Genomic DNA, 27,108 nt, shown 5'->3' with positions numbered 1-27,108 from the left:
CCACAAGATGTCACCGTCTGTAGATTCTGGTTGTATGACAGCCTTTATTCAAGAGTGACTGAGTACATACACATTTTACCACAAGTTATAAACTGAAAATGACGTCAGCGTTTTCTAAATGTTCCGTCTCTTCTTGACACTGGTAGAAAGGCTCTATAGATCTCAAGCCTTCCCTCCTCACCTAGAGCCAAGGTCAGTCAGTGTAGATAAGCATTCTAGACAGTCTGGAGATAGTTCATTCATTTGTTCCAATGAACAGACCGTCATTGTTCTAAACTCTTGACTACATTATATTCAATACTGGGAGCAAGAGAGAAAATTCATACATATACAGTAACATAATAGTATTCTGATTAGTACATATACAGTAACATAATAGTATTCTGATTAGTACATATACAGTAACATAATAGTATTCTGATTAGTACATATACAGTAACATAATAGTATTCTGATTCGACAGTCCTGATTGAAATGTATACATAATTAGTCATCATTGATAAAAATTCCCTTAACATATCCACCCTTTGATTAAATATTATACATCCAATCACACATTGTAGTTATATTGTAATATTAAAAAGCCCATTTCTATTTTTATTAGAGATATTTCTTGTCATCAAAACATCACCTAAACATAACCCAACACTTGCATTCGCCATAATTGTTTCTCAGGCCTACATCAGAATCATAACTCTTCTTATCAGGATTTTCGTTACAATCATAAAAAAACAGTCTATTATGGAAACGGGATACAACCTTGCCTCCCTAAACATCAAAAATGGTCTCTTCAAACAAAAATTCCCCGCCACTGAAGGATCCAGATTCATCCACTTGTCCTGTAGACAATCAGCACTCCGCGGGTCAGAACCTGGAATCCCCTGGTACCTCACCATCTATTGTCATCGATTTCTCCAGAGTCCTGGAAATAAGGCCTCATACACAGGGAATTAGACAACAGCCCCATAAAACTAAACAGTCACACAGGTGAATGTAGCCCATAATACAGTGATCATAATATTATTATTTTTTGAACATACTATCAAACCCAATTAGTCAGAGAAGTATCCACCCCAGAGTTTTCTGCCAACCCGTGAGCCAGGGTGGTCAAACCAGCTGAGGCTTTGGGCACTGATTCGTCCGGAGCTGTGTTATTTGGGATGTAAGCACAAACATGGTCTCGATAATCACGCATACTTCTCCCTTTTCAGCCAATAACATATCTAATGCAATTATATTCTGCCAAGTCATCAGGCTGGTTGCTTCAGTCTGTTCTGCCAAACCTTTAATAGCATCTCTGGTATATTTGATAAAGCGCTGTTGATTATAATAAATATAATTAATCCAGTCCACGTTCTTATTGAGAGTAGACCACCCGGAAATACTTAACTCTAATCCTGCTAGGATCTGATTTCTTGCTTTGAACTCATCTAGCCCCCCCGTGGAACCCCAATGTTATCAATGTATACTTTGTCATCAAGAGACCCGGATGGAGTAACTCTTTTTCCCATTTGGCTAAACTTCATGTCTTGGTGTTGAATGAGTGTGAAAGGCATTCCCAAATGTACAAAGTAGCATAATCCTGTCCAATCTGTCGGTAAAACCTCGCCCTGACATCATTTCCCAAGAGTACTGTACCAAACGGTAATAATCTCCTCCGGTCACTGTAAAGGGAGGAAGTCTTGATTTAAGGGGAACCTGGGGATATAAATAGTGCAATCAATACAACTGTCATTATCTGGCATTCCTGCTTTCGTGAACAGCAAGAGCCAGACACATCTTCACTTCTATGAACAAAAACAGGGGTGATAGGACAGGTAGGATTACCACTCTCCGCATACTCAGGTGGGACGTGCTGTATCAGGAATATGGCACCCACGATAAGACAGCTCAGACGAACAGCGCCCATGTGAAGCCCCACCCTCTCCCCGAGAACACATCATTAGCAAGAGCCAGACACACCTTCACTTCTATGAACAAAAACAGGGGTGAAGTGACAGAAAGGATTTTCTTCATTCGAGAGATGGCCTCCGGAATTCTGTTAATTCCAGTTCTCCTCTCGAACACTGTTTATTGTTCACAATTGTTTATGTCTTACCCTCCCGCCTTGTGATATGAATCCGGGTAGCTCTTTCAGCTAACTGTCACCAGGAGTCCTTGGTATGGTCCCCCCAACAAGCCTCAGGGACTGTATTGAGTGACTTCACCTGTAGTTCACCTGTAATGCATAAAATCCTGGACATACAGGCTTGGTTAACAAACAGTTTTTCATATGATTTATCTGATTATATCTTTAACTTCTATGCCTATTTGTTAGCTACATTTTTATTTTATTATCTGTTTATTATCCAATAGGCCACTACTTACCCCCTTTTGATACCTGGCTCTGCCCAGGTAACAACCTTATCTACCTTAAATAATGACTTAGGTAGGATTAGTAAATTATCCTTATATTCTGACATTATCATGTATGTCCAATTCTCCCTTGGGCATCCATTCATCCCAATCCTGTATCAATTCTCTGTCCAGTGTCTTATCTAGTTTAAGAAGTATCTGTGCTATTTATATATGTTATTAAATATATATATTTACCCATTTAAACAGTAATTCCTTTCTCTCCTATCTCTCAAACGCCACTAAGCGTCTCACTGTTTGACTATCTAAAATCATTGATTTTAGAAAAAACATGTCTATAAGTGGCAATCTCTAAAGTCCTTACATGTCCTTAATCAATCTATCTTAATCCTTACCAAAATCCTAAATCATCACAGATGTCATATATTCCTGTCAAATGTAATACTATTTAAATAAAAACCTCCTAATGGTCAAACAAAGCCAAAATTAATGCTAACCATATTCAAAATCCTTCTTACACTTACAAGCTCTTTCCTTCAGAGATCCTCAGTATTCTATCTGACAATAACATGAATTTAATATATGAGGCATAGTGTGGAATACCTTATCTACAGTAATTTATCACCCCTAAGAACTAAAACGTATTTTTCTATGTAATTTACTGCCCTATTGGCTTAATAAGGTGTCCTGTCCAAACCTCAAAGGACCATGTTTTATCTCCCCTATTTATTCTCAATGATAAATAGGATTATTTTCTGTTGTAATACCAAATCAATAATAGCCCATTCAAAAACTTCACAGCTAATATTTGTAAAACAGAATCCTGAAACACTTTCTCATCAGTGATTCAAACAATAATTCTAACCCCAAACTAAAACTCTAAAATGTGTGGTCAACTAGTAACCCAAATGACCACACATTCATTATACAACTGGCTCTCCCATGAGGCTGATCAGACCCCAAATGATAGCCATGATAAGGTCAATAGGTCCTACCGCCCTTTTATAGTCATGTTCCATACCACATTAGACATAAAAAATTCACTTGTTAATTAAAACTCAGAAAATAAAAACTCATAAAGTTCCATATGTGAGTGTGCCTCTTTAAAATACCTTTGCACTAAAACAAATAGTCCTAACAAATGTTTTATGTCTATATATTTGCAAACCTTAATGAATAAACAAAACTTCCAGGGCTTTTTCAATTTGGTCGTTTATGGCCTCAATCGCACCCACTCTCCCCAAGAGATCTAAAAGTGAGACACCTGAACATCAATTTCCCCAGAAGAACTCAAAATGCCTAACTAGCATTCACTATGCTACCTCGATTCAGAAACTGAAAAGTGAACTATAAACTAAACCTAATGATAATTCCCCTTTGACTCAAATCATTAATCATCAGTTTTAAACAACGTCTATGTATATGTTTACTTAAATGAACATGCGACATACATGATACAACCTGTTAACGTGGTGGGTTCCCTTTTGGGAACGATCCCTCCCACGTTCAGCTGGAACGTGGCGCATGGAATGCAAAAATATTCTTAGAAATATTTAACCTCCACACATTAACAAGTCCAATAGCTCAAATGAAAGATAAACACCTTGTTCATCTACCCAGCAAGTCAGATTTCTAAAATGTTTTACGGCAAAAACATAGCACATATTTATGTCAAACCACCACCAAAGACACAGCTAATTTGAATAGCCAAGTTGAACAAAATATGCAATCAACAAACGCAGGATTAAAATAAAAATAATTCACTAACCTTTTGAAAATCTTCATCAGATGACAGTAATAGGACATGTTACACAGTACATTTATGTTTTTTTCAATAATATGCCATTTATATCCATAAATCTCTGTTTACAATGACGCCATGTTCAAAAAATGCTACTCAAATGTCCGGACAAATGATGATAGCTCCGTCAGATAACGTCAGATAACAAGCAATACACATCATAAACTTTGACTAAATATACATGTTCTACATATAGATAGAAAGATACACTTCTTCTTAATGCAACCGCTGTGTTACATTTATTTTTAATATAATAATAATATAATAATAATAATATATGCCATTTAGCAGACGCTTTTATCCAAAGCGACTTACAGTCATGTGTGCATACATTCTACGTATGGGTGGTCCCGGGGATCGAACCCACTACCCTGGCGTTACAAGCGCCATGCTCTACCAACTGAGCTACAGCTACAGTTACACTAGGCTATAATATGAGAAGGCGCTCAGAAATTAGCATTATGTCTCCTCTATGTTGGAGTTCACAGAAACACTAAATTAACACATAAATATTCCCTTACCTTTGATGTTCTTCGATCAGAAGACGTGGAAGGAGTCATACTTACCAAAAACTGCGTTTGGTTTTCAAGTCTGTGTCTTTGGGTTATCAAACGCGACAAATTCCGGTTGAAATGCAGCCAAAATTCTAGTGGATGCGCATCAAAACTTCAAAATTACATATTATATATCGACTAAACTGGTCCAACTAAGTGCAGAATCAAGCTTTAGGATGTTATAAATGTGCAAAACAAATATCAAAAGTAACTCAAGCTATAATGCATGCATTTTCCCTCTAAATGCCACAACCCATTTTCTCTGTCATTATTTGAGGAACGTTGTGTGTAGTCAACGTAAAATTACACAGTTTTACCTTCAAATCAGCCTGCCTCTGTAAAATACATATTCCCTATTCAGATTGAGTTCTGCTTTAAATTCTATCGACAAAGTAAAACCAACCAAACTTCTCAACTTTCTTTATCCTAACATTTAAACGTACCATGTTCTGTGCTAAATTTATCGTATGTCAGTCGATTCGTAAAAAATATATCATCCTGTTGGCACAAAACTGTTTCGTATCTCTCAGTTATTCCCTACATTTATTAAGGTTTAGGTGACTTTCTCTTCTATGATACATTTATTTAAATACGACTCCCATCTCAATACATTATTCTAGCAGATAATTTTGGGCAAAACAGCGTATAACATCGAAGTTGTCTCGCCATTATTTTGAATGAATTCTTCTTTCAAGTCAACCTAAACAACATATTAAATGTTCAGTTCATATTTTATACAAACACTAGCGACCATATTTTATACAAACACTAGCGACCATATTTTATACAAACACTAGCGACCATATTTTATACAAACACTAGCGACCATATTTTATACAAACACTAGCGACCATATTTTATACAAACACTAGCGACCATATTTTATACAAACACTAGCGACCATATTTTATACAAACACTAGCGACCATATTTTATACAAACACTAGCGACCATATTTTATACAAACACTAGCGACCATATTTTATACAAACACTAGCGACCATATTTTATACAAACACTAGCGACCATATTTTTTCAGGCAAAACATACAAATAGATGAATTACAATCTAAAATCAATTTTAGTCTATCGGTTTCAAAGCTGAGATAAGAACCTAAGTGTCCCGCTATTGAAATGATTGAGTTTCCCCGCCAATAATTAAATCATTATAATTGTCTGTAGTCGCAAACTCTGGCACCGGGAATTCCCAGGAAATAGTCCTAATTTAAACCCTTCCTGACTATTTTAGTAGTATCATCTTCTATTCAGGGTCTTTGTCCGAGTCAGATTTTGGACGCCTCCCTTCCTTTTCCTTTGTTCTCAGCGCCCTTCCTGGCCTCGGCTAACCATATCCTAGCTGTATTTAGCCCCTCTGCCCGTTGTTTATCTGTATTTTCTCCACTAACCGTATTTATTTGTTTAATCATTGATTAATAACCCATCTGGCTTCAAAACCCTGTGGGAATAGCTAAGCTCCCATTATTGATGAATGAAAATGTAGAACGTCAATCAAAGAACTCAAATCCCCCCAGAATCGAGAATATAGGCTACTGACCTTGCCGCCGACTGGGAAAAGCATTGTTCGTTGGATCTAGTCACCGTCCCTATCGGTCTGGGATGTACACCGGCCTGGTCTTTCCCTCAATTCAGAGGCCAGGTCTTAAATAATGGGACCCAACCTGCTCGTGCACGATTTTTGGGCGTACGACCTTCAGATGGCAGAGACGGGTATTTTAGATCCGGCTTGAAGGACCAATTGTTACAGGAATTAAATTCCTCTGTTTTAATACCCAATTAAAATTAAACACTGTCAATCCATAAGAATTTGTATGACTACTATTTGTATAAAATGGACAGAGCCCAGTCTTAAAGTAAATCAGCAGCGTTTATTCACGAGAATACTGTCCATTACACACTTTTACCACAGGTTATAAACTGAAAATGACGTCATTAGTTTTAGCCCGTGTCATCTCCGCTCCAGTACAATGGCTGTATGGTTCTCACATCGTCTCCCCCTATTAAGATAATATATGACCGAGCCAAGGCCAGTTTGTGTAGATAAGCCTTCTAGCCAGTCTGGCTAGAAGTTAATTCATTTCTACCATGGTACAGACAGTCATTGTTCTAATTCTTGATTATATTTACACACATTATATTCAGTACTAGGATTAAAAAGAAAATTCATACATCTATACAGTAACATAATAGTATTGTGATTAGTACATATACAGTAACATAATAGTATTCTGATTAGTACATATACAGTAACATAATAGTATTCTGATTAGTCAGTCCTGATTGAAATGTTACATAATTAGTCATTATTGATTTAAAAAATCCCTTAACAACCTGTCATCTACCCAGCTTCTCTTTATTCAACCTGCCATCTACCCACCTGGGGACTAAGGGTTATGAGAGAACCCCACATCACTAGCTTCTCTTTATTCAACCTGCCATCTACCCACCTGGGGACTGAGGGTTATGAGAGAACCCCACATCACCAGCTTCTCTTTATTCAACCTGCCATCTACCCACCTGGGGACTGAGGGTTATGAGAGAACCCCCACATCACTAGCTTCTCTTTATTCAACCTGCCATCTACCCACCTGGGGACTGAGAGTTATGAGAGAACCCCCACATCACCAGCTTCTCTTTATTCAACCTGTCATCTACCCACCTGGGGACTGAGGGTTATGAGAGATACCCCACATCACTAGCTTCTCTTTATTCAACCTGCCATCTACCCACCTGGGGACTGAGGGTTATGAGAGAACCCCCACATCACTAGCTTCTCTTTATTCAACCTGCCATCTACCCACCTGGGGACTGAGGGTTATGAGAGAACCCCCACATCACTAGCTTCTCTTTATTCAACCTGCCATCTACCCACCTGGGGACTGAGGGTTATGAGAGAACCCCCACATCACTAGCTTCTCTTTATTCAACCTGCCATCTACCCACCTGGGGACTGAGGGTTATGAGAGAACCCCCACATCACTAGCTTCTCTTTATTCAACCTGCCATCTACCCACCTGGAGACTGAGGGTTATGAGAGAACCCCCACATCACTAGCTTCTCTTTATTCAACCTGCCATCTACCCACCTGGAGACTGAGGGTTATGAGAGAACCCCCACATCACCAGCTTCTCTTTATACAACCTGCCATCTACCCACCTGGGGACTGATGGCTATGAGAGAACCCCCACATCACTAGCTTCTCTTTATTCAACCTGCCATCTACCCACCTGGGGACTGAGGGTTATGAGAGAACCCCCACATCACTAGCTTCTCTTTATTCAACCTGCCATCTACCCACCTGGAGACTGAGGGTTATGAGAGAACCCCCACATCACTAGCTTCTCTTTATTCAACCTGCCATCTACCCACCTGGGGACTGAGGGTTATGAGAGAACCCCACATCACTAGCTTCTCTTTATTCAACCTGCCATCTACCCACCTGGGGACTGAGGGTTATGAGAGAACCCCCACATCACTAGCTTCTCTTTATAGAACCTGCCATCTACCCACCTGGAGACTGAGGGTTATGAGAGAACCCCCACATCACCAGCTTCTCTTTATTCAACCTGCCATCTACCCACCTGGGGGCTGAGGGTTATGAGAGAACCCCCACATCACCAGCTTCTCTTTATTCAACCTGCCATCTACCCACCTGGGGACAGAGGGTTATGAGAGAACCCCCACATCACTAGCTTCTCTTTATTCAACCTGCCATCTACCCACCTGGGGACTGAGGGTTATGAGAGAACCCCACATCACTAGCTTCTCTTTATTCAACCTGCCATCTACCCACCTGGGGACTGAGGGTTATGAGAGAACCCCCACATCACTAGCTTCTCTTTATTCAACCTGCCATCTACCCACCTGGAGACTGAGGGTTATGAGAGAACCCCCACATCACTAGCTTCTCTTTATAGAACCTGCCATCTACCCACCTGGAGACTGAGGGTTATGAGAGAACCCCCACATCACCAGCTTCTCTTTATTCAACCTGTCATCTACCCACCTGGGGACAGAGGGTTATGAGAGAACCCCCACATCACTAGCTTCTCTTTATTCAACCTGCCATCTACCCACCTGGGGGCTGAGGGTTATGAGAGAACCCCCACATCACCAGCTTCTCTTTATTCAACCTGTCATCTACCCACCTGGGGACAGAGGGTTATGAGAGAACCCCCACATCACTAGCTTCTCTTTATTCAACCTGCCATCTACCCACCTGGGGGCTGAGGGTTATGAGAGAACCCCACATCACTAGCTTCTCTTTATTCAACCTGCCATCTACCCACCTGGGGACTGAGGGTTATGAGAGAACCCCCACATCACTAGCTTCTCTTTATTCAACCTGCCATCTACCCACCTGGGGACTGAGGGTTATGAGAGAACCCCCACATCACTAGCTTCTCTTTATTCAACCTGCCATCTACCCACCTGGGGGCTGAGGGTTATGAGAGAACCCCCACATCACTAGCTTCTCTTTATTCAACCTGCCATCTACCCACCTGGGGAATGAGGGTTATGAGAGAACCCCCACATCACTAGCTTCTCTTTATTCAACCTGCCATCTACCCACCTGGGGAATGAGGGTTATGAGAGAACCCCCACATCACTAGCTTCTCTTTATTCAACCTGCCATCTACCCACCTGGGGACTGAGGGTTATGAGAGAACCCCACATCACTAGCTTCTCTTTATTCAACCTGCCATCTACCCACCTGGGGAATGAGGGTTATGAGAGAACCCCCACATCACTAGCTTCTCTTTATTCAACCTGCCATCTACCCACCTGGGGACTGAGGGTTATGAGAGAACCCCCACATCACTAGCTTCTCTTTATTCAACCTGCCATCTACCCACCTGGAGACTGAGGGTTATGAGAGAACCCCCACATCACCAGCTTCTCTTTATTCAACCTGCCATCTACCCACCTGGGAACTGAGGGTTATGAGAGAACCCCCACATCACTAGCTTCTCTTTATTCAACCTGCCATCTACCCACCTGGGGACTGAGGGTTATGAGAGAACCCCCACATCACTAGCTTCTCTTTATAGAACCTGCCATCTACCCACCTGGAGACTGAGGGTTATGAGAGAACCCCCACATCACCAGCTTCTCTTTATTCAACCTGCCATCTACCCACCTGGGGGCTGAGGGTTATGAGAGAACCCCCACATCACCAGCTTCTCTTTATTCAACCTGCCATCTACCCACCTGGGGACAGAGGGTTATGAGAGAACCCCCACATCACTAGCTTCTCTTTATTCAACCTGCCATCTACCCACCTGGGGACTGAGGGTTATGAGAGAACCCCCACATCACCAGCTTCTCTTTATTCAACCTGTCATCTACCCACCTGGGGACAGAGGGTTATGAGAGAACCCTCACATCACTAGCTTCTCTTTATTCAACCTGCCATCTACCCACCTGGGGGCTGAGGGTTATGAGAGAACCCCCACATCACCAGCTTCTCTTTATTCAACCTGTCATCTACCCACCTGGGGACAGAGGGTTATGAGAGAACCCCCACATCACTAGCTTCTCTTTATTCAACCTGCCATCTACCCACCTGGGGGCTGAGGGTTATGAGAGAACCCCCACATCACTAGCTTCTCTTTATTCAACCTGCCATCTACCCACCTGGGGACTGAGGGTTATGAGAGAACCCCCACATCACTAGCTTCTCTTTATTCAACCTGCCATCTACCCACCTGGGGACTGAGGGTTATGAGAGAACCCCCACATCACTAGCTTCTCTTTATTCAACCTGCCATCTACCCACCTGGGGACTGAGGCTTATGAGAGAACCCCACATCACCAGCTTCTCTTTATTCAACCTGTCATCTACCCACCTGGGGACAGAGGGTTATGAGAGAACCCCCACATCACTAGCTTCTCTTTATTCAACCTGCCATCTACCCACCTGGGGGCTGAGGGTTATGAGAGAACCCCACATCACCAGCTTCTCTTTATTCAACCTGTCATCTACCCACCTGGGGACAGAGGGTTATGAGAGAACCCCCACATCACTAGCTTCTCTTTATTCAACCTGCCATCTACCCACCTGGGGGCTGAGTGTTATGAGAGAACCCCACATCACTAGCTTCTCTTTATTCAACCTGCCATCTACCCACCTGGGGACTGAGGGTTATGAGAGAACCCCCACATTACTAGCTTCTCTTTATTCAACCTGCCATCTACCCACCTGGGGACAGAGGGTTATGAGAGAACCCCCACATCACTAGCTTCTCTTTATTCAACCTGCCATCTACCCACCTGGGGACTGAGGGTTATGAGAGAACCCCCACATCACTAGCTTCTCTTTATTCAACCTGCCATCTACCCACCTGGGGACAGAGGGTTATGAGAGAACCCCCACATCACTAGCTTCTCTTTATTCAACCTGCCATCTACCCACCTGGGGACTGAGGGTTATGAGAGAACCCCCACATCACTAGCTTCTCTTTATTCAACCTGTCATCTACCCACCTGGGGACTGAGGGTTATGAGAGAACCCCCACATCACTAGCGTCTCTTTATTCAACCTGCCATCTACCCACCTGGGGACTGAGGGTTAAGAGAGAACCCCCACATCACTAGCTTCTCTTTATTCAACCTGCCATCTACCCACCTGGGGACTGAGGGTTATGAGAGAACCCCCACATCACTAGCTTCTCTTTATTCAACCTGCCATCTACCCACCTGGGGACTGAGGGTTATGAGAGAACCCCCACATCACTAGCTTCTCTTTATTCAACCTGCCATCTACCCACCTGGGGACTGAGGCTTATGAGAGAACCCCCACATCACCAGCTTCTCTTTATTCAACCTGTCATCTACCCACCTGGGGACAGAGGGTTATGAGAGAACCCCCACATCACTAGCTTCTCTTTATTCAACCTGCCATCTACCCACCTGGGGGCTGAGGGTTATGAGAGAACCCCCACATCACCAGCTTCTCTTTATTCAACCTGTCATCTACCCACCTGGGGACAGAGGGTTATGAGAGAACCCCACATCACTAGCTTCTCTTTATTCAACCTGCCATCTACCCACCTGGGGGCTGAGTGTTATGAGAGAACCCCCACATCACTAGCTTCTCTTTATTAGACCTGCCATCTACCCACCTGGGGACTGAGGGTTATGAGAGAACCCCCACATTACTAGCTTCTCTTTATTCAACCTGCCATCTACCCACCTGGGGACAGAGGGTTATGAGAGAACCCCCACATCACTAGCTTCTCTTTATTCAACCTGCCATCTACCCACCTGGGGACTGAGGGTTATGAGAGAACCCCCACATCACTAGCTTCTCTTTATTCAACCTGCCATCTACCCACCTGGAGACTGAGGGTTATGAGAGAACCCCCACATCACTAGCTTCTCTTTATTCAACCTGCCATCTACCCACCTGGGGACTGAGGGTTATGAGAGAACCCCCACATCACTAGCTTCTCTTTATTCAACCTGCCATCTACCCACCTGGGGACTGAGGGTTATGAGAGAACCCCACATCACTAGCTTCTCTTTATAGAACCTGCCATCTACCCACCTGGAGACTGAGGGTTATGAGAGAACCCCACATCACCAGCTTCTCTTTATTCAACCTGCCATCTACCCACCTGGGGGCTGAGGGTTATGAGAGAACCCCCACATCACCAGCTTCTCTTTATTCAACCTGCCATCTACCCACCTGGGGACAGAGGGTTATGAGAGAACCCCCACATCACTAGCTTCTCTTTATTCAACCTGCCATCTACCCACCTGGGGACTGAGGGTTATGAGAGAACCCCCACATCACTAGCTTCTCTTTATTCAACCTGCCATCTACCCACCTGGGGACTGAGGGTTATGAGAGAACCCCCACATCACTAGCTTCTCTTTATTCAACCTGCCATCTACCCACCTGGAGACTGAGGGTTATGAGAGAACCCCACATCACTAGCTTCTCTTTATAGAACCTGCCATCTACCCACCTGGAGACTGAGGGTTATGAGAGAACCCCCACATCACCAGCTTCTCTTTATTCAACCTGTCATCTACCCACCTGGGGACAGAGGGTTATGAGAGAACCCCCACATCACTAGCTTCTCTTTATTCAACCTGCCATCTACCCACCTGGGGGCTGAGGGTTATGAGAGAACCCCACATCACCAGCTTCTCTTTATTCAACCTGTCATCTACCCACCTGGGGACAGAGGGTTATGAGAGAACCCCCACATCACTAGCTTCTCTTTATTCAACCTGCCATCTACCCACCTGGGGGCTGAGGGTTATGAGAGAACCCCCACATCACTAGCTTCTCTTTATTCAACCTGCCATCTACCCACCTGGGGACTGAGGGTTATGAGAGAACCCCCACATCACTAGCTTCTCTTTATTCAACCTGCCATCTACCCACCTGGGGACTGAGGGTTATGAGAGAACCCCCACATCACTAGCTTCTCTTTATTCAACCTGCCATCTACCCACCTGGGGGCTGAGGGTTATGAGAGAACCCCCACATCACTAGCTTCTCTTTATTCAACCTGCCATCTACCCACCTGGGGAATGAGGGTTATGAGAGAACCCCCACATCACTAGCTTCTCTTTATTCAACCTGCCATCTACCCACCTGGGGAATGAGGGTTATGAGAGAACCCCCACATCACTAGCTTCTCTTTATTCAACCTGCCATCTACCCACCTGGGGACTGAGGGTTATGAGAGAACCCCCACATCACTAGCTTCTCTTTATTCAACCTGCCATCTACCCACCTGGGGAATGAGGGTTATGAGAGAACCCCCACATCACTAGCTTCTCTTTATTCAACCTGCCATCTACCCACCTGGGGACTGAGGGTTATGAGAGAACCCCCACATCACTAGCTTCTCTTTATTCAACCTGCCATCTACCCACCTGGAGACTGAGGGTTATGAGAGAACCCCCACATCACTAGCTTCTCTTTATTCAACCTGCCATCTACCCACCTGGGGGCTGAGTGTTATGAGAGAACCCCCACATCACTAGCTTCTCTTTATTCAACCTGCCATCTACCCACCTGGGGACTGAGGGTTATGAGAGAACCCCACATTACTAGCTTCTCTTTATTCAACCTGCCATCTACCCACCTGGGGACAGAGGGTTATGAGAGAACCCCCACATCACTAGCTTCTCTTTATTCAACCTGCCATCTACCCACCTGGGGACTGAGGGTTATGAGAGAACCCCACATCACTAGCTTCTCTTTATTCAACCTGCCATCTACCCACCTGGGGACAGAGGGTTATGAGAGAACCCCCACATCACTAGCTTCTCTTTATTCAACCTGCCATCTACCCACCTGGGGACTGAGGGTTATGAGAGAACCCCCACATCACTAGCTTCTCTTTATTCAACCTGTCATCTACCCACCTGGGGACTGAGGGTTATGAGAGAACCCCCACATCACTAGCGTCTCTTTATTCAACCTGCCATCTACCCACCTGGGGACTGAGGGTTAAGAGAGAACCCCACATCACTAGCTTCTCTTTATTCAACCTGCCATCTACCCACCTGGGGACTGAGGGTTATGAGAGAACCCCACATCACTAGCTTCTCTTTATTCAACCTGCCATCTACCCACCTGGGGACTGAGGGTTATGAGAGAACCCCACATCACTAGCTTCTCTTTATTCAACCTGCCATCTACCCACCTGGGGACTGAGGCTTATGAGAGAACCCCCACATCACCAGCTTCTCTTTATTCAACCTGTCATCTACCCACCTGGGGACAGAGGGTTATGAGAGAACCCCCACATCACTAGCTTCTCTTTATTCAACCTGCCATCTACCCACCTGGGGGCTGAGGGTTATGAGAGAACCCCCACATCACCAGCTTCTCTTTATTCAACCTGTCATCTACCCACCTGGGGACAGAGGGTTATGAGAGAACCCCCACATCACTAGCTTCTCTTTATTCAACCTGCCATCTACCCACCTGGGGGCTGAGTGTTATGAGAGAACCCCCACATCACTAGCTTCTCTTTATTAGACCTGCCATCTACCCACCTGGGGACTGAGGGTTATGAGAGAACCCCCACATCACTAGCTTCTCTTTATTCAACCTGCCATCTACCCACCTGGGGACAGAGGGTTATGAGAGAACCCCCACATCACTAGCTTCTCTTTATTCAACCTGCCATCTACCCACCTGGGGACTGAGGGTTATGAGAGAACCCCCACATCACTAGCTTCTCTTTATTCAACCTGCCATCTACCCACCTGGGGACTGAGGGTTATGAGAGAACCCCCACATCACTAGCTTCTCTTTATTCAACCTGCCATCTACCCACCTGGGGACTGAGGGTTATGAGAGAACCCCCACATCACTAGCTTCTCTTTATTCAACCTGCCATCTACCCACCTGGGGACTGAGGGTTATGAGAGAACCCCACATCACTAGCTTCTCTTTATTCAACCTGCCATCTACCCACCTGGGGACTGAGGGTTATGAGAGAACCCCCACATCACTAGCTTCTCTTTATTCAACCTGCCATCTACCCACCTGGGACTGAGGGTTATGAGAGAACCCCACATCACTAGCTTCTCTTTATTCAACCTGCCATCTACCCACCTGGAGACTTTATGAGAACCTCACTAGCTTCTCTTTATCTACCATCTACCCACCTGGAGACTGAGGGTTATGAGAGAACCCCACATCACCAGCTTCTCTTTATTCAACCTGTCATCTACCCACCTGGGGACAGAGGGTTATGAGAGAACCCCCACATCACTAGCTTCTCTTTATTCAACCTGCCATCTACCCACCTGGGGGCTGAGGGTTATGAGAGAACCCCCACATCACCAGCTTCTCTTTATTCAACCTGTCATCTACCCACCTGGGGACAGAGGGTTATGAGAGAACCCCCACATCACTAGCTTCTCTTTATTCAACCTGCCATCTACCCACCTGGGGGCTGAGGGTTATGAGAGAACCCCACATCACTAGCTTCTCTTTATTCAACCTGCCATCTACCCACCTGGGGACTGAGGGTTATGAGAGAACCCCCACATCACTAGCTTCTCTTTATTCAACCTGCCATCTACCCACCTGGGGACTGAGGGTTATGAGAGAACCCCACATCACTAGCTTCTCTTTATTCAACCTGCCATCTACCCACCTGGGGGCTGAGGGTTATGAGAGAACCCCACATCACTAGCTTCTCTTTATTCAACCTGCCATCTACCCACCTGGGGAATGAGGGTTATGAGAGAACCCCCACATCACTAGCTTCTCTTTATTCAACCTGCCATCTACCCACCTGGGGAATGAGGGTTATGAGAGAACCCCCACATCACTAGCTTCTCTTTATTCAACCTGCCATCTACCCACCTGGGGACTGAGGGTTATGAGAGAACCCCCACATCACTAGCTTCTCTTTATTCAACCTGCCATCTACCCACCTGGGGAATGAGGGTTATGAGAGAACCCCCACATCACTAGCTTCTCTTTATTCAACCTGCCATCTACCCACCTGGGGACTGAGGGTTATGAGAGAACCCCCACATCACTAGCTTCTCTTTATTCAACCTGCCATCTACCCACCTGGAGACTGAGGGTTATGAGAGAACCCCCACATCACCAGCTTCTCTTTATTCAACCTGCCATCTACCCACCTGGGAACTGAGGGTTATGAGAGAACCCCACATCACTAGCTTCTCTTTATTCAACCTGCCATCTACCCACCTGGGGACTGAGGGTTATGAGAGAACCCCCACATCACTAGCTTCTCTTTATAGAACCTGCCATCTACCCACCTGGAGACTGAGGGTTATGAGAGAACCCCCACATCACCAGCTTCTCTTTATTCAACCTGCCATCTACCCACCTGGGGGCTGAGGGTTATGAGAGAACCCCCACATCACCAGCTTCTCTTTATTCAACCTGCCATCTACCCACCTGGGGACAGAGGGTTATGAGAGAACCCCCACATCAATAGCTTCTCTTTATTCAACCTGCCATCTACCCACCTGGGGACTGAGGGTTATGAGAGAACCCCACATCACCAGCTTCTCTTTATTCAACCTGTCATCTACCCACCTGGGGACAGAGGGTTATGAGAGAACCCTCACATCACTAGCTTCTCTTTATTCAACCTGCCATCTACCCACCTGGGGGCTGAGGGTTATGAGAGAACCCCCACATCACCAGCTTCTCTTTATTCAACCTGTCATCTACCCACCTGGGGACAGAGGGTTATGAGAGAACCCCCACATCACTAGCTTCTCTTTATTCAACCTGCCATCTACCCACCTGGGGGCTGAGGGTTATGAGAGAACCCCCACATCACTAGCTTCTCTTTATTCAACCTGCCATCTACCCACCTGGGGACTGAGGGTTATGAGAGAACCCCCACATCACTAGCTTCTCTTTATTCAACCTGCCATCTACCCACCTGGGGACTGAGGGTTATGAGAGAACCCCACATCACTAGCTTCTCTTTATTCAACCTGCCATCTACCCACCTGGGGACTGAGGCTTATGAGAGAGAACCCCCACATCACCAGCTTCTCTTTATTCAACCTGTCATCTACCCACCTGGGGACAGAGGGTTATGAGAGAACCCCCACATCACTAGCTTCTCTTTATTCAACCTGCCATCTACCCACCTGGGGGCTGAGGGTTATGAGAGAACCCCCACATCACCAGCTTCTCTTTATTCAACCTGTCATCTACCCACCTGGGGACAGAGGGTTATGAGAGAACCCCCACATCACTAGCTTCTCTTTATTCAACCTGCCATCTACCCACCTGGGGGCTGGAGTGTTATGAGAGAACCCCCACATCACTAGCTTCTCTTTATTCAACCTGCCATCTACCCACCTGGGGACTGAGGGTTATGAGAGAACCCCCACATTACTAGCTTCTCTTTATTCAACCTGCCATCTACCCACCTGGGGACAGAGGGTTATGAGAGAACCCCACATCACTAGCTTCTCTTTATTCAACCTGCCATCTACCCACCTGGGGACTGAGGGTTATGAGAGAACCCCCACATCACTAGCTTCTCTTTATTCAACCTGCCATCTACCCACCTGGGGACAGAGGGTTATGAGAGAACCCCACATCACTAGCTTCTCTTTATTCAACCTGCCATCTACCCACCTGGGGACTGAGGGTTATGAGAGAACCCCCACATCACTAGCTTCTCTTTATTCAACCTGTCATCTACCCACCTGGGGACTGAGGGTTATGAGAGAACCCCCACATCACTAGCGTCTCTTTATTCAACCTGCCATCTACCCACCTGGGGACTGAGGGTTAAGAGAGAACCCCACATCACTAGCTTCTCTTTATTCAACCTGCCATCTACCCACCTGGGGACTGAGGGTTATGAGAGAACCCCACATCACTAGCTTCTCTTTATTCAACCTGCCATCTACCCACCTGGGGACTGAGGGTTATGAGAGAACCCCCACATCACTAGCTTCTCTTTATTCAACCTGCCATCTACCCACCTGGGGACTGAGGCTTATGAGAGAACCCCACATCACCAGCTTCTCTTTATTCAACCTGTCATCTACCCACCTGGGGACAGAGGGTTATGAGAGAACCCCCACATCACTAGCTTCTCTTTATTCAACCTGCCATCTACCCACCTGGGGGCTGAGGGTTATGAGAGAACCCCCACATCACCAGCTTCTCTTTATTCAACCTGTCATCTACCCACCTGGGGACAGAGGGTTATGAGAGAACCCCCACATCACTAGCTTCTCTTTATTCAACCTGCCATCTACCCACCTGGGGGCTGAGTGTTATGAGAGAACCCCACATCACTAGCTTCTCTTTATTAGACCTGCCATCTACCCACCTCGGGACTGAGGGTTATGAGAGAACCCCCACATTACTAGCTTCTCTTTATTCAACCTGCCATCTACCCACCTGGGGACAGAGGGTTATGAGAGAACCCCACATCACTAGCTTCTCTTTATTCAACCTGCCATCTACCCACCTGGGGACTGAGGGTTATGAGAGAACCCCCACATTACTAGCTTCTCTTTATTCAACCTGCCATCTACCCACCTGGGGACAGAGGGTTATGAGAGAACCCCCACATCACTAGCTTCTCTTTATTCAACCAGCCATCTACCCACCTGGGGACAGAGGGTTATGAGAGAACCCCCACATCACTAGCTTCTCTTTATTCAACCTGCCATCTACCCACCTGGGGACTGAGGGTTATGAGAGAACCCCCACATCACTAGCTTCTCTTTATTCAACCTGTCATCTACCCACCTGGGGACTGAGGGTTATGAGAGAACCCCCACATCACTAGCTTCTCTTTATTCAACCTGCCATCTACCCACCTGGGGACTGAGGGTTAAGAGAGAACCCCCACATCACTAGCTTCTCTTTATTGAACCTGCCATCTACCCACCTGGGGACTGAGGGTTAAGAGAGAACCCCCACATCACCAGCTTCTCTTTATTCAACCTGTCATCTACCCACCTGGGGACTGAGGGTTATGAGAGAACCCCCACATCACTAGCTTCTCTTTATTCAACCTGTCATCTACCCACCTGGGGACTGAGGGTTAAGAGAGAACCCCCACATCACTAGCTTCTCTTTATTCAACCTGCCATCTACCCACCTGGGGACTGAGGGTTATGAGAGAACCCCCACATCACTAGCTTCTCTTTATTCAACCTGCCATCTACCCACCTGGGGACTGAGGGTTATGAGAGAACCCCCACACCACTAGCTTCTCTTTATTCAACCTGCCATCTACCCACCTGGGGAATGAGGGTTATGAGAGAACCCCCACATCACTTGCTTCTCTTTATACAACCTGCCATCTACCCACCTGGGGACAGAGGGTTATGAGAGAACCCCCACATCACTAGCTTCTCTTTATTCAACCTGCCATCTACCCACCTGGGTACTGAGGGTTATGAGAGAATGAGAGAATCCCCACATCACTAGATTGTATTTCTGCAGCCTTGTATAGATAAGGAGAGGATGTCTGGGAGGCAGGTTGGCATATATTGTCATGAATCTTGCCCTGGAGGCAGTTCAGCATAGTGGTCACTAACTGGAACAGGCACAAAGTAATAAAATCCGATTTTAATTCTAACCTCAACCCCAACCACACTGCTCACCCTTCCCTTAAGTGGTGCACACACACACACACACACACACACACACACACGCACGCACGCACGCACGCACGCACGCACGCACGCACGCACGCACGCACGCACGCACACACACACACACACACACACACACACACACACACACACACACACACACACACACACACACACACACACTGGGCTCCTGAGTTGTGCTGCAGTGGTCTAAGGCACTGCATTTCAGTGCAAGAGGCAGTCGCTGGTTCAAATCCAGGTTGCATCACATCTGTCCCTGAGTCCCACAGGGCGATGCACATACCCCGCCGGGGTAGGCCGTCAATGTAAATAATGATTTGTTCATAACTGACTTGCCTAGTTAAATAAACATTACACTTACATTTAGTTTTTTTTCTGATTAAAGAAACAAAAGCAGAAATAAATCATTCTCTCTACTATTATTCTGACATTTCACATTCTTTAAAAAAAGTGGTGATCCTAACTGACCTAAGACGGGGAATTTTACTACGATTAAATGTCAGGAATTGTTTTGCTGGGGGCAGTATTGAGTAGCTTGGATGAATAAGGTGCCCAGAGTAAACTTCCTGCTACTCAGTCCCAGTTGCTAATATATGCTCGGAACTTTCTAAAACTGTTTGAATGATGTCTGTGAGTATAACAGAAATCATTTGGCAGAGAAAAAAATCCAACCAGGAAGTGGGAAATCGGAGGTTGGTCGTTTTTCAAATCATTCCCTATTGATACAGTGGGATATTGATCATGTGGGGCCGAATGAGAGGGGAATGAGTCAGGTGTATGGCAGAGCGCCACGAGCTGGTCACGCGCATTTCACGTGTTGGAGCTGCGTTCCATTGCTTCTTTTTTTTGCCCCTGCTCGTTCACGTGAGAGCGACAGACAAAGGAATTCTACAGACAAAGGAATTCTCCGGTTGGAACATTATTGAAGATTTATGATATAAACATCCTAAAGATTGATTCTACACTTCGTTTGACATGTTTCTATGGTAACGTAACTTTTGGACTTTGTCTGCAACTGGTGAACGCGCTTCGTGAGTTTGGATTTGTTTACCACATGCGCTAACACAAGAAGCTATTTGGACTTAAATGATGGACATTGTCGAACAAAACAATCGTTTATTGTGGAACTGGGATTCCTGGGAGTGTAACGGCTTTCTGTGGAAGAAGGTGAGGACCAAGATGCAGCGTTGTACATCATATTTGTTTATTGTCACTGAACACTAAATACAAACATAACAAAGGGAATAACCAAAACAGTCCTGAAAGGTGAAAAACACTAAACAGAAATGAACTACCCACAAAACCCGTGGGCAAGAGCTACCTAAGTATGGTTCCCAATCAGAGACAACGACAGACAGCTGTCCCTGATTGAGAACCATACCCTACCAAAAACAAAGAAATACAAAAACATAGAAAAAAGAACATAGAATGCCCACCCTAGTCACCTTGGCCTAACCAAAATAGAGAATAAAAGCCTCTATGGCCAGGGCGTGACAGGGAGTGCATTCTGATGAAGGTAAGTGAATATTTATAATGTTATTTCTGACTTCTGTTGACTGCACAATATATGGCAGATATCTTTTTGACTTGTTTGGTCTCTAAGCGGCATACTCAGATTATTGCATGGTTTGCGTTTTCCGTAAAGCTTTATTGAAATCTGACACAGCGGTTGCATTAAGGAGAATTGGATCTAAAATTCCATACATAACACTTGTATCTTTGATCAACGTTTATTATGAGTATTTCTGTAAAGTGATGTGGCTCTCTGCAAAATCACCGGATGTTTTTGGAACTATTGAACATAACATGCCAATGTATACTGAGATTTTTTAATGTAAATATGAACTTTATCAAACAAAAACATACATGTATTGTGTAACTTGAAGTTCTATGAGTGTCATCTGATGAAGATCATCAAAGGTTAGTGATGAATAATTCTCTCTATTTCTGAATTTTGTGACTCCTCTCTTTGGCTGGAAAAAGGGCTGTGTTTTTCTGTGACTTGACGGTGACCGAACATAATCATTTGTCGTGCTTTTGCTGTAAAGCCTATCTGAAATTGGACACTGGTTGGAATAACAAGAAGTTTATCTTTAAAATGGTGTGAAATGCTTGTATGTTTGAGCAATTTTAATTGTTGGATTTATTTGTTATTGCCTGCAATCATGTTGATTATTCGTATTCGGTGGGGGGAGCTGCAACTCAATATTAGGAAGGTGTTATTGTTTTGTACACACTGGAAACTGTTGAGTGTGAAAACCCAGCAGTGTTGCAGTTCTTGACATAAACATGTGCATCTGGCACCTACTATCATACCCCGTTTAAAGACACTTAAATTGTCTTCACCCTCTGAATGGCACACACACAATCCATCTCTCAGTTGTCTCAAGGTTCCAACATATTTTTTTAACCTGTCTCCTCCCCTTTATCTACACTGATTAAAGTGGATTCACCTGGTCAGTCTAGGTCATGGAAAGAGCAGGTGACCTTAATGTTTTGTACACTCAGTGTATATTTGCCAAAAGCATTGGGATACATTTGCCAACATGATATAGAATCAGTGTCAACATGTTTTTTGGTACATTGGAATCAGTGTCAACATGTTTTTTGTGCTTCGTCCTTGTGGCTTGGTGAGCTGCTTTCTCAAGCTGAACAGAACCTACAGACTTGTGATTCCTTCTCTGACAGGAAAAGATTACCATGGAGAAGTTGGCCGTCCTTCTGCTTCTGAGTGCTGCCATTACACTGGGCGACGCAAACCTGACCCAGCTGCTTGGTTTAGAACCCTTACTGAAGACTGAGGTGGAACAGACTCCTCCTGTCAGGGCTCAGGTAGCAGCAGTACAGCAGGGGACAAAGGAAATGTCATGTCCCTCAGACTGGCACCCATATGGATCACGCTGTTTCAGGTTTGTCAGCATTCCGCAGTCATGGTCAGATTCTGAGCAAAACTGTTTGGCACTTGGTGGAAACCTAGCATCCGTGAATAACCTTTTAGAGTACCAGTTCATGCAAGCACTAACAAAGAATACCAATGGCCACTTACCTGATACCTGGATTGGAGGTTTTGATGCAGTCAAGGAGGGCTTATGGATGTGGTCAGATGGGTCCAGATTTGACTACACTAACTGGAACATTGGTCAGCCCAATAACGCTGGAGAAGGAGAGGACTGTCTGCAGATGAACGCTGCAAGTGAGAAGCTCCGGTTCGACGTGCCCTGTGAGTGGAAGTTTACATCTCTCTGTTCCAGAAGAATTTAGGCTAGGAAATGACCCAGCCACTTCAACTCTCACCTCCAGGGATCAACAGTCTACTTCACCTCTCACCTCCAGGGGTCAACAGTCTACTTCACCTCTCACCTCCAGGGGTCAACAGTCTACACTTCAATACTCAAACCAAGATCTGTCACTCATAGCAGCTCACCATTACCTAAACTTGTGATGAAACTGTGTGATGATGCTAATCCTGCTTTTGAAATTAAAGATAAATGACTGAATAGTTGTTCTTCATTTCCTATTGCTTAACTAGTTGTCATGGCACATCAGTTAGTCAATTGTAAGATATTACTAGAATAAAGACAATCTCTAGAGATTATATTTCTCCCCTGAATGAAGGACTGAAGATGCTCTCAGATGAAACAGAGAATGTGTCCACAGAGAGAGAGTGGTAGAGAGAGAGAGAGTGGTAGAGAGAGAGAGAGTGGTAGAGAGAGAGAGAGTGATAGAGAGAAAGAGAGAGAGAGTGAGAGAGAGAGAGTGCTATTCTATTTCTCCCTGAATGAAGGACTGAAGATTAAAAAGCAGATTAGAAAGAAAAGGCGTAGTCACAGAGAGACCCTCACACAACAATAAGAGAGAGACCCTCACACAACAATAAGATAGAGAGACCCTCACACAACAATAAGATAGAGAGAGACCCTCACACAACAATAAGATAGGGAGAGACCCTCACACAACAGTAAGATAGGGAGACCCTCACACAACAATAAGATAGGGAGAGACCCTCACACAACAATAAGATAGGGAGAGACCCTCACACAACAATAAGATAGGGAGAGACCCTCACACAACAGTAAGATAGGGAGAGACCCTCACACAACAATAAGATAGAGAGAGACCCTCACACAACAATAAGATAGAGAGAGACCCTCACACAACAATAAGATAGGGAGAGACCCTCACACAACAATAAGATAGAGAGAGACCCTCACACAACAATAAGATAGGGAGAGACCCTCACACAACAATAAGATAGAGAGAGACCCTCACACAACAATAAGCTAGAGAGACCCTCACACAACAATAAGATAGGGAGAGTCCCTCACACAACAATAAGATAGAGAGAGTCCCTCACACAACAATAAGATAGGGAGAGACCCTCACACAACAATAAGATAGAGAGACCCTCACACAACAATAAGATAGAGAGAGACCCTCACACAACAATAAGATAGAGAGAGTCCCTCACACAACAATAAGATAGGGAGAGTCCCTCACACAACAATAAGATAGGGAGAGACCCTCACACAACAATAAGATAGGGAGAGTCCCTCACACAACAATAAGATAGAGAGAGACCCTCACACAACAATAAGATAGAGAGAGTCCCTCACACAACAATAAGATAGGGAGAGACCCTCACACAACAATAAGATAGAGAGACCCTCACACAACAATAAGATAGGGAGAGTCCCTCACACAACAATAAGATAGAGAGAGACCCTCACACAACAATAAGATAGGGAGAGACCCTCACACAACAATAAGATAGAGAGAGACCCTCACACAACAATAAGATAGGGAGAGTCCCTCACACAACAATAAGATAGGGAGAGACCCTCACACAACAATAAGATAGGGAGAGTCCCTCACACAACAATAAGATAGAGAGAGACCCTCACACAACAATAAGATAGGGAGAGACCCTCACACAACAATAAGATAGGGAGAGACCTGGGACTGGGATGTTCTCCGTGTCCCAGGCAAGGTCTCCCCGGATCTGGCTCAGACAGACAGTCTGTTATCAAAACACTAGACACATTGTTCCCAAACGTTGATTCTGACTAAAACCACACACAGTTTTATAATATAATCATCGAATGAGTCTAACACTTATACACATGTGTTATAATAATCTAACGATTCAAATTAATTTCCTACAATCACATGGTATCAGACCTATGGTTTCAGGACTGTAACATGGTATCAGACCTATGGTTTCAGGACTGTAACATGGTATCAGACCTATGGTTTCAGGACTGTAACATGGTATCAGACCTATGGTTTCAGGACTGTAACATGGTATCAGACCTATGGTTTCAGGACTGTAACATGGTATCAGACCTATGGTTTCAGGACTGTAACATGGTATCAGACCTATGGTTTCAGGACTGTAACATGGTATCAGACCTATGGTTTCAGGACTGTAACATGGTATCAGACCTATGGTTTCAGGACTGTAACATGGTATCAGACCTATGGTTTCAGGACTGTAACATGGTATCAGACCTATGGTTTCAGGACTGTAACATGGTATCAGACCTATGGTTTCAGGACTGTAACATGGTATCAGACCTATGGTTTCAGGACTGTAACATGGTATCAGACCTATGGTTTCAGGACTGTAACATGGTATCAGACCTATGGTTTCAGGACTGTAACATGGTATCAGACCTATGGTTTCAGGACTGTAACATGGTATCAGACCTATGGTTTCAGGACTGTAACATGGTATCAGACCTATGGTTTCAGGACTGTAACATGGTATCAGACCTATGGTTTCAGGACTGTAACATGGTATCAGACCTATGGTTTCAGGACTGTAACATGGTATCAGACCTATGGTTTCAGGACTGTAACATGGTATCAGACCTATGGTTTCAGGACTGTAACATGGTATCAGACCTATGGTTTCAGGACTGTAACATGGTATCAGACCTATGGTTTCAGGACTGTAACATGGTATCAGACCTATGGTTTCAGGACTGTAACATGGTATCAGACCTATGGTTTCAGGACTGTAACATGGTATCAGACCTATGGTTTCAGGACTGTAACATGGTATCAGACCTATGGTTTCAGGACTGTAACATGGTATCAGACCTATGGTTTCAGGACTGTAACATGGTATCAGACCTATGGTTTCAGGACTGTAACATGGTATCAGACCTATGGTTTCAGGACTGTAACATGGTATCAGACCTATGGTTTCAGGACTGTAACATGGTATCAGACCTATGGTTTCAGGACTGTAACATGGTATCAGACCTATGGTTTCAGGACTGTAACATGGTATCAGACCTATGGTTTCAGGACTGTAACATGGTATCAGACCTATGGTTTCAGGACTGTAACATGGTATCAGACCTATGGTTTCAGGACTGTAACATGGTATCAGACCTATGGTTTCAGGACTGTAACATGGTATCAGACCTATGGTTTCAGGACTGTAACATGGTATCAGACCTATGGTTTCAGGACTGTAACATGGTATCAGACCTATGGTTTCAGGACTGTAACATGGTATCAGACCTATGGTTTCAGGACTGTAACATGGTATCAGACCTATGGTTTCAGGACTGTAACATGGTATCAGACCTGGTTTCAGACCTAACATGGTTTTCAGGACTGTAACATGGTATCAGACCTATGGTTTCAGGACTGTAACATGGTATCAGACCTATGGTTTCAGGACTGTAACATTCTAATCATTTATTACAACACATTTATGTACATCAGATATTCATTCATGACTGTTATCGGTCTAAATCCCATTGTAACACTTCCGTTGGGATTTTTATTACAAGCTTCATATCAATACGGTCTCATCCAACACTGACTCCTCATAGCTGAAAGAAACGGAATCCTCTGCTGGACCTTGAAGCTCGAACTCGTCATCACACAGACCAGCGCTGGAAATCGGTCCGTACCTCATCACCATCTGTTGCCCTACCGACCTCTCCAGGGTCTTGATAAGCAAAACTGTCACACAAGGTACCAAACAAACCCCACACAGAACCAAAACACTCATACAGGTGACGGTTGCCCACAACACAGTGATAATGACATTTTTCCATTTCCCAAACACACTGTCAAACCACTTTGTTAGAGAATTATCGACCCCAGAGTTCTCAGCCAATTCGTAAGCTAGGGTTGTTAATAAAGTAGTGTAGACTACAGTAGGCTACATAGACCTGTTTTAGCCATTATTAAAGTAGTGTAGACTACAGTAGGCTACATAGACCTGTTTTAC

General features: G+C 44.7%; 1 protein-coding gene across 1 annotated transcript; it reads left to right on the top strand.

The window, feature by feature from the left end:
* The first annotated feature begins 22,478 nt into the window (after positions 1-22,478).
* On the top strand, positions 22,479-23,353 carry LOC124026086 (ladderlectin-like). The gene has a single exon (XM_046339259.1). The coding sequence runs from the start codon at positions 22,557-22,559 to the stop codon at positions 23,115-23,117; it is 561 nt and encodes a 186-aa protein (XP_046195215.1). The 5' UTR covers positions 22,479-22,556; the 3' UTR covers positions 23,118-23,353.
* Positions 23,354-27,108: the final 3,755 nt, after the last annotated feature.

This window comes from Oncorhynchus gorbuscha, unplaced genomic scaffold, assembly GCF_021184085.1.
Source record: "Oncorhynchus gorbuscha isolate QuinsamMale2020 ecotype Even-year unplaced genomic scaffold, OgorEven_v1.0 Un_scaffold_2570, whole genome shotgun sequence".
NCBI classification, from domain to species: Eukaryota; Metazoa; Chordata; class Actinopteri; order Salmoniformes; family Salmonidae; genus Oncorhynchus; species Oncorhynchus gorbuscha.
Note: the sequence above shows the minus strand (reverse complement) of the source record. Positions and strands in the feature narration are given on the sequence as shown.

Excerpts from the sequence above, each read along its gene's own strand:
- LOC124026086 (XM_046339259.1), top strand. The coding sequence starts at position 22,557 with ATGGAGAAGTTGGCCGTCCTTCTGCTTCTGAGTGCTGCCATTACACTG.